Below are 9,548 nucleotides of genomic sequence, written 5' to 3'. Positions count from 1 at the left end.
GGAGAGATCCTAAAACACAAGAGATATAAAAGTAAGTTAGACCAGAGTCTATCGGTTAATTGCTAACAATAATAAGCAACAACGATGGTGTGAAGTGAAGAATAGAGACCAAATTATATATACAACAAGAAGAATATGAAAGCTATGTTGCTAACCATCTCTATCTCTATCTTACTAAATCACACACAACAAGAACCAACTCGAATTCAAAACCACCACTCGCTATGTTGAAGCATATGAAAGCTAACCATCTCTATCTTACTAAATCACACACAACAAGAACCAACTCGAATTCAAAACCACCACTCGCTATGTTGAAGCTCTAACCATGATTGAATCATAAAATTTCAATGATAAAAAAATCTGATCAGATGCAGAAATTTCGAGATGTGAAAAATACCTTTAACCTTGTTACAGAAAGGGCAAGCCTCGTACTGATACAGAACAACTTCATTAGCGTGAACTTCCTGACCATGAGACGATGCGGCGGTGGCATAGAAGAACACAATCCCAGCGAATCCGCCGGCAAAAGAAAGAGTTGAAATCTCCGGAAGACCGCCGAATCTTCGGGTGATATGTTCGGAGGACGAGATCGTTGTAATCGCCATGGATTGAGCGAGCCGTGCATGGATTGCGACGGACCAAGATCTCTTCACCGTTTCGTCGAGAGAGAGGAAAGAGAGAGATTGGGGAAAAGAAGAAAATAAGAGAAAAAAAAAACTGTGTTATATATTTTAACAAATTCAATTAGAAATTGACACGTACCGTGTCTTCACTGTGCCTTCCGATACTCCGTATAATAACAGTTCCTGCTTTTTGTGGGCCATTTCTTTTAATTTTTCTTTTCTTTTGGACTTAGAAATGGTCTCAGTAATCCAAAAAAACTCCACTGCGTGCTCTTAACAATCTCAAAATCACCTCCTCTATTTTCACAATTCCCCACGTTCCTCATCTTAATCTCTTTTTTTTTTTGGGCCAATTTACGTGTTATAAAGTAAGGGTTAGGTACTTATTTGTTGACAAAAATTTAAAGGTGGGAACTGTTTTCCCTTTCTCACGGTAAAAGTTACTGTAGAAACAGAGGAAGTAGTTCTGTGTTGAATCATTCATCATCATCCGTCAAAGTAAGTAGACACTAGACACAATATTAATACCAAACCAAAATATTTTCACGTTTGATGATGATCCATCTTTGAAATTCTAAAATTATAACATTTCATGATAAGATAAACACAAATTAAGAAAAAAAAGAGCTGGATGCTGCAATTTGTAAGGGACCCTTCATTTAAAGCAGCAGCAGCCTAGAGAGAGATAACAGAGTACAGTAATGGTTTTTCTTTTTTCCACATGTTTCATTTATTATCGTATAATAATTTATATATTTTCAGGTGGAAAAGAAATCCACTAGTTTTTTTTACTCTAACCAAAGTTTAGAGATTCATCAAAAAAATGAGTAAATTAATTAACTAGTGGTGAATGGTGATAACTCAATCCGTCGTTTTGAATGCAAAACATACTAACAACACGAACCCAAATTCAGATTTTAGCCACACAACGACTAACACGACACAATTGTTAGCAATCACAAAAATATGTGTTTAGTTTTCAACCATAACAATAATACAATAAAATAATCCCGTCATCCTAAATGTATTATTTTTAAATGAATATGTGTTGCCTTCATCAACAAATCTGCAATTTTATTCACGCACATAGTAGTATATTTTCCTCAACCTTGATGCAATCTGCAAAATATTATCTTAGTAGATGGTGGATGGGTCTTCATCGTCTTCTTCTTTACAAAAGTCAAAGGGTCACAAGAATTTGGAAAAATTTAAGAACATGTTTGTTTGAAAAGAGAAAAGTCCCCTAACCCAAGTGGTCGGATCTGTCCAAAAAGAAAATAAAATTGTGACGGTCACAACTCACAAGAGGTAAAGATAAAAAGGAAACGGATTTGAAGGAAACCGCTCAGAGAGATTTAATTAGACAGACCACTCACTCGCAGCATCTCTCTCTCTCAAACCCTCTTGTCGTCTTTCTCCATCAAGACAAACCAAATTCAAACGTCACTGATTGTGAGACAGAGAGGCAAAACAAAACAAAAACCCAGAGTGTGTGTGTTCCAATCTCTCTAAAATAATCCCTACTTCTATTTTTTTCCTCGTTTCAGTTTCTGGGTTTTAATCAATTTATCTCCTTTCTCTCTCTCTCTTCCTATCTGAATTCCAGTCTGAAATCGTCGGGAAGTTTTATGCTTTGTAACAACAACGCAAATGCGAGTTTCTTGTTTCTCTCTCTGTTTGCTTCTACTCTGTTTATCTCACCTCTGTCTCGGCCAGCAATCTTCTTCTTGTCGGGTACTGTGATGAATCTTAGGAACAATCAGTTTCTATTTAGAGAAGCGTAGTATTTCACCTGCCAGGGCTTTGAGATTTGTCTATTTGCATCTTTCTGGAATTTTCTCTTTTTTTTTCTTTTTCTTTCTCAGATCCATTTGACCTCATCCCCAGACATCAAAAGTTTAAATCCTTTTTTAAAGGGTTTAATTCTTGTCCATTTGTGTAAAATTCACCATCTTCGAAGAAGACCATGAGAGGCGTCTTCTTCATCGTCTTCGTTACGTGTCTAGTCTTCTTACCGGATCCTCTACTCGCTGGTGTAGCGTACACCGGGAGCATCACTCCAGGGTTTTCAGGATCTCAGATGAATTACATCAACAACGACGGTATCTTCCTCAATTCCAACAACTCCGACTTTGGCTTTGGTTTCGTAACTACACAAGCTTCCGTCACTCTGTTCACGCTCAGCATCATTCACAAGAGCAGCACGAAATTGATCTGGTCGGCGAACAGAGCTTCCCCTGTTTCCAATTCCGACAATCTTGTGTTCGACGACAACGGGAATGTTGTGCTGCGTGGAGAAGAAGGCGGAACTGAGGTTTGGAGACTGGACAATTCAGGCAAAAATGCTTCGAGAATGGAGCTACGTGACTCGGGGAATCTCGTTCTTGTTTCCGTTGACGGGACTTCGATCTGGGAGAGTTTTGATCATCCCACAGATACTCTCATTACGAATCAAGCTTTTAAACAAGGCATGAAGCTCACTAGCAATCCTTCTTCCAGCAACATGACTTTTGCTCTCGAGATCAAATCAGGAGATATGGTTTTATCTGTGAATAGCTTGACCCCTCCTCAAGCGTATTGGTCGATGGGAAGTGCCAGAGAGAAGATCATCAACAAAGACGGCGTGGTAACTTCGTCGTCTCTCCTTGGGAATTCATGGCGCTTCTTTGATGAGAAACAGGTTCTGTTATGGCAGTTTATATTTACTGACAACAAAGATGATAACGCAACTTGGATCGCCGTTTTGGGAAGCAACGGTGTCATCTCTTTCTCAAATATCGGAAGCGGAGCATCTGCTGCTGATTCTTCTACCAAAATCCCGGGTGATCTTTGCGCAACACCCGAGCCTTGTGGGTCTTACTACGTCTGCTCGGGTTCTAAAGTGTGTGGATGTGCGCCCGGGTTGTCTCGGGTTCGGTCTGATTGCAAAACCGGGATCACTTCTCCCTGTAAGAAAAACAAGGATAACGCCACATTGCCGTTGCAGCTCGTAAATGCTGGGGATAGTGTAGATTACTTCGCTCTAGGGTTTGCTTCTCCCTTCTCCAAGAAAACGAGTCTTGATAGTTGTAAAGAGTTCTGCAACAACAATTGCACGTGCCTTGGTCTTTTCTTCCAGAACAGTTCTGGTAACTGCTTCTTGTTTGATTGGATTGGAAGCTTCAAAAACTCTGGTAATGGAGGCTCCGGGTTTGTTTCTTACATCAAGGTTGCAAGTACTGGTGCGGGAGGTGGAGATAACGGAGAAGATGGTGGGAAACATTTTCCTTATGTAGTGATTATTGTCGTGGTGACGGTTTTTATCATCGCAGTTTTGATATTTGTGGCCTTCCGGATTCATAAGAGAAAGAAAATGATTTTGGAGGCTCCTCAAGAGAGTTCAGAGGAGGAAAATTTCTTGGAGAATTTATCTGGGATGCCTATCAGGTTCGCTTACAAAGATCTTCAGTCAGCGACGAATAACTTCTCGGTGAAGTTAGGTCAAGGAGGGTTTGGATCGGTCTATGAAGGTACTTTACCGGATGGTTCTCGTTTGGCCGTGAAGAAACTTGAAGGAATAGGTCAGGGTAAAAAAGAATTCAGAGCCGAGGTAAGTATAATCGGAAGCATTCATCATCTGCATCTGGTGCGGCTCAGAGGATTCTGCGCTGAAGGGGCTCATAGGCTTCTCGCTTACGAGTTCTTATCTAAAGGTTCGTTAGAGAGATGGATATTTAGGAAAAAAGATGGAGATGTTCTGTTAGATTGGGACACAAGATTTAACATCGCGCTTGGAACAGCCAAAGGTTTAGCGTATCTACACGAAGACTGTGATTCAAGGATTGTCCATTGCGATATAAAACCTGAGAACATCCTGTTAGACGATAACTTCAACGCCAAGGTATCTGATTTCGGACTTGCGAAGCTCATGACCCGCGAACAAAGCCATGTATTCACGACAATGCGCGGGACAAGAGGTTACTTAGCTCCGGAATGGATCACAAACTACGCGATCTCAGAGAAGAGCGATGTTTACAGCTACGGAATGGTGTTGCTAGAGTTAATAGGAGGAAGAAAGAACTATGATCCATCAGAAACTTCGGAGAAATGCCATTTTCCATCTTTTGCTTTCAAGAAGATGGAAGAAGGGAAGCTTATGGATATTGTTGATGGGAAGATGAAGAATGTTGATGTGAGTGACGAAAGGGTTCAAAGGGCGATGAAAACTGCGCTTTGGTGTATACAAGAAGATATGCAAACGAGACCGTCGATGAGCAAAGTTGTTCAAATGCTTGAAGGAGTTTTTCCGGTTGTTCAGCCACCAAGTTCTTCTACTATGGGATCAAGGCTTTACTCAAGCTTCTTTAAGTCGATCAGTGAGGATGGCGGTGCTACTACGTCATCTGGACCATCGGACTGTAACAGTGAGAATTATCTCTCCGCCGTGAGACTCTCCGGTCCGAGATAGTAATCTTTTTTTTTCTTTCTTTTAGCCAGTTTTTAGAATCTTAAAATAGGTTTTTGGCTCACCATATATATTGTTCTTGGGTTTTAAATCTTGAAAGAATAGTCTTCTTCTCTCACTCTCTCAGTATTGTATGTTCCGAGATTTATTATACTATAGATTACCCGTCGTTTTTCTCAACTGTGATAGAACTCCTTGTCGTTTTAAAGTATTTTGTATCTTTCGAATGCATGATGACGTGTCTTTTATCTCAATCAGAGTCGCTTCCTATTGGCTATATAACCTTTTGCTTACTGTATACGTGAGGGTAGACAACCGAATCCACGTGTCACATAAGAATCAGCTGAGGCTCGGTGATTCTCGTCCCACCGTTAAAGATGACGACGGCGACGACGACGACGACGACTGCGTCACTGTTGGAGACTTCTCTTTTACGGTGCGGCCCAACTTCTTCTTCTTTCAAATTCAAAGGCAAATTCGAATCTCCCGGGAAACATGTTGTAAGAACGTTAAGAGATTGGCGTATTCGTTGCGTCTCCGATGATCCTGGTAAGACCGGATTCTCAGTATCGCTAACCATTTCTATTATATGTTTTCCCGTTTCCGTCGATCTCGGAACTGAAGAGCTTCGTTTAATCATATTACTAAATGCTTCGAGTCCGATTCGATTCGTGCTGAGGTTGTTCTGTTTCTGCATAATTTATAGGTTCGCGTCCTGATTTGGTTTCCAGTAGAAGAAAAATGGTAGTCATGTTGTCAACAGTGCAGCTTCTGTCTCATTTGGTTACCCCATACGGCAGCAAGGCAGCTGAGTGAGTTTGAATAAATCTTCCTTAATATTTGTATAATTGAAGCCTGGATTTTGGTTTGGCTATTTGGAATTAGTAGTGTTTGAGGTTATTGTATTCCAATGTCTTGTGTGCTAATTTTACAAAGCGACTGTTTGGATTACAGCATTTATCCAGTGATGCAAAACGAAATAAGAAAAGTTGTGACAAAGGGTAAGGCTGCTGGTGTGCTTCGTTTAGTGTTTCATGATGCTGGAACTTTTGAACTGGACGATAATTCAGGTAACGGATGAGTTTTTAAATGTAAACAGTTGTTTGTTAGATTACAATTAGATATGGAATCTGTGTAAAAGATAGATACTGCAATCCACTAAGTTAAGATCTATTGTGTCTTGATTCTTCTTGGTTATGAGTTTAATTGCAGGTGGCATCAACGGGTCTATTGCATATGAACTTGAGAGACCTGAAAACACAGGTTTGAAGAAATCCTTAAAGGCACTAAATCCCTCTCTATTAATCTGTTAGCGTGAGCATATAAACATGTAATTTCGCATCTATGTAACTGCCTTTTTATTGCTCTTATATCATAAGTTTGTCAAATATGTTACATTCGAATAACTAATCTTCTTGATAGATGAATTCTTTTGTTAGGTTCTAGCAAAAGCGAAGGTTAATGTTGATGAGATACAACCAGGTATTTACTATTTGAACTATGCAGTATACTAAAGACATGTTTCCTGTCATGCGCCTTGGTGCTAATGTTTACAATCTCTCTTATCTCAGTGTCTTGGGCGGATATGATCTCTGTCGCTGGATCTGAAGCAGTTTCAATATGTGGCGGCCCAACAATTCCAGTACTTTTGGGAAGACTTGATTCAACGTATAAGCACAACATAAATGGTTTTTGTCCTCGTTCGATAGATCTCTGGTCACTGTTTCTATCTTTCCAACAGGGAGATTGTTTCATGTTAACAGGCAACCTGATCCAGAAGGCAAGCTACCTCCAGAAACCCTCAGTGCCTCGGGTTTAAAAGAATGCTTCAAAAGAAAAGGATTTTCGTGAGTCCTTACACAAAGATAGCTGTGGGTTGTTATAACATATTTTTGTATCAACGTTTTGTAACTCGACGTCAATGATTTTGTGTGCCATTGCAGGACTCAGGAGCTTGTTGCTTTATCTGGGGCACATACAATAGGGAGTAAAGGCTTTGGAGATCCGACAGGTTTTGACAATGCATACTACAAAATCCTTCTTGAAAAACCATGGACATCAACTTGTAAGTCTCATGACAAAGTTCTTAAGTTCTTTTACTCATACAATTTAAGTTTCCAACCATTCCTCCCCTATGTACTGAAGATTGATTGTAAGATTAAGATTAAGTATTTACATAGTTCTCTTCTTATGATGCAGCCAAAATGACGAGCATGGTTGGCCTCCCTTCGGATCATGCTTTAGTGGACGATGATGAGTGCTTAAGGTCTGAGTTTCTGAAAGTTCTTACTTTATCATTTGATTATCTAATATTATTTAAAGTAGAGTAGAGTAATGTGCTGAACACTTGGACTATAGGCTCATGGATAAAACTGGAATCTGTTGAACAATGTTCTTTTCATTTGAGCGATCTGGAAAACTGTTAAACTGATATAGATAGATTCGTGGTTTGAATGATGTCAGGTGGGTGAAACGATATGCAGAAGATCAAGACAAGTTCTTCGAAGACTTCACCAATGCTTATATCAAACTAGTTAATTCTGGGGCCAAATGGAAGAAGTTATGATGTATCTTTTGTTAAGCTCATAAGTGTTTCAAACATGCCTGAATAATTTGGGTAATAACGCTTATTTGCAAGTAAGTAAAAAGATTCTCTGCTTACTACTACAAAACTAAACGTCCAATATACTCAAAATTTACACTAACTTACTCGGTGTTTGATATGAATTCCATTGACTAAATTCATTGAATTGTAATCTTAACCACTTTACAAAACGAAAAAACCAATGACGTTTTTAGTCTTGCGCGTTTACAAACGTAGCAGTTTCGACGTATGTGGATTAAAGCAATTATTACTAAGTTAGTTCGAGTAGATTTTACTAGTTATGTTTCGTTCATAAACACAAAACCAATGAATGAATAGATAACATGTACGAATCGTCATAGGTAGATGTAGTTCTTATAGGAATATGCCATTTCTATGTCAAAAGAGATACTAACATGTGTGTTTTGTATAACAACTAATTTTTTTTGGCTACTAGTCATTATCATTTATCATATAAAATACAATGTGATCAAAGGGTAGTACAATCGCATTCAATTGGATAAGATAAAACAGATATTATGGATGGTAAAGCGAATCTTCCAACAACGATACACACCGACCAACATAAAATCAAAATCTGGAATAAAAACTGCCCACAGATAGCAACCATACTTCACCAAGTTTTTTGAACATCCAAGTCTCAAGGTGGTGTGACTATTGTCATACCATGTCACATAAGAGGATATGCCTAAATTAGTATAAGAATATGCGAAAGTAATGGAAACGATTAGTACTAATACTTAAATAAATATGTATATAGATAATATTTTCATTAATTTTAATTTCTTGTAAAAATAAAAGCATTAATAAAAAAATATATTTTTTCTAAAAAATGTTACGAATTAGTCATTCAAATATATTATATGAAAATGATAAAAGATAAACATAATGAAATTAGGATTAGATAGAGACAGAGTAGAGATGATGGAATGAGAAAGTTTTGAGAAGCAGCAAGAAAGGAAAGATGTCACTGTTGTACTTGTATCTTACCCTAATCACTGGACCAACTTGTCTCTTAATAAAAGTGGTTTTGGTGTCTAATCACTTTGCTTACTCTCTAATCACTCTCTCTCTCTCTTTCACCACCTCAGTGTTAATCAGCATAATTATACTTTAAGTTGTTACCACTTTTCTACTAAAGAAAATAGTTATTTCAGTTATTATAAACAAATTCAATAGAAAACGCATCAAACTCAACTAGTTGGGAAAATGGTAGGACACTTGTTTCCCCTAAAATGCTTAGTATTTAATATTAAGAAGTTCTTATACATACACACATGTATTATGGTTCACACATTACCGAAGCTAAGTAGTGTATATATTTGTAATAGTGTCACCACTAGGTCAGAGACAAAAAAAACTATGCATGTGTGAGGAGTTGTCGAGGATGTAACGACGAGAGATAGTTGTTACGCAACTATATGAATTGTTTATAAAAAATCTCACTAAGTTTGAGGTAGAAAACCCCAACAATTTTTGATGATGCAAATAAAAACTTATAAAACTAATTAGCAACGTGAGATATATAGCATATACTGAAACCACATTCAACTTTTCACTAAGCTAAACAAACATGTTTTGCTAAGGTGACCAAAAAGCTACAAATTGAAATATTAAGAAGCGTGTTCTTGGTATCACATCTAGACGATATGTAAACACCCTTTATTCTACGCAAAAGCTCATTTCCAGTATTCTCAAATCCAACTATAGATGCAAATATTGAAGTCTAAAATCAACGAACAAAATTGGTTTTGAGTTGAGATTCTGGAGAAACACTTTCTAAGTAGGCGGATTAGTTAACGTTGTTAGTTGGGTACTTACTAGTACTAATAAACTATTTACTTTCTTTGTAGTCAACGAAATTAAGTATAGT

At 38.0% G+C, this 9,548-nt stretch overlaps 2 protein-coding genes across 2 annotated transcripts; both read left to right on the top strand.

Moving 5' to 3' along the window:
* LOC104716948 (G-type lectin S-receptor-like serine/threonine-protein kinase SD2-5) lies at nucleotides 1,780–5,252 on the top strand. Its single transcript, XM_010434434.2, has one exon. It carries the CDS (start codon nucleotides 2,593–2,595, stop codon nucleotides 5,071–5,073), a length of 2,481 nt encoding a protein of 826 aa, XP_010432736.1. The 5' UTR covers nucleotides 1,780–2,592; the 3' UTR covers nucleotides 5,074–5,252.
* Nucleotides 5,329–7,775, top strand: LOC104716949 (putative L-ascorbate peroxidase 6). The gene is made up of 10 exons (XM_010434435.2): nucleotides 5,329–5,619; nucleotides 5,777–5,882; nucleotides 6,025–6,140; nucleotides 6,283–6,353; nucleotides 6,510–6,552; nucleotides 6,642–6,738; nucleotides 6,834–6,917; nucleotides 7,014–7,135; nucleotides 7,270–7,336; nucleotides 7,534–7,775. Exons 1-10 carry the CDS (start codon nucleotides 5,448–5,450, stop codon nucleotides 7,634–7,636), a joined length of 981 nt encoding a protein of 326 aa, XP_010432737.1. The 5' UTR covers nucleotides 5,329–5,447; the 3' UTR covers nucleotides 7,637–7,775.

The sequence above is a fragment of the Camelina sativa genome, chromosome 10 (genome assembly GCF_000633955.1).
Source record: "Camelina sativa cultivar DH55 chromosome 10, Cs, whole genome shotgun sequence".
NCBI classification, from domain to species: Eukaryota; Viridiplantae; Streptophyta; class Magnoliopsida; order Brassicales; family Brassicaceae; genus Camelina; species Camelina sativa.
The sequence above is the reverse complement of the archived record's forward strand: the minus strand, read 5'-3'. Positions and strand labels throughout refer to the sequence as shown.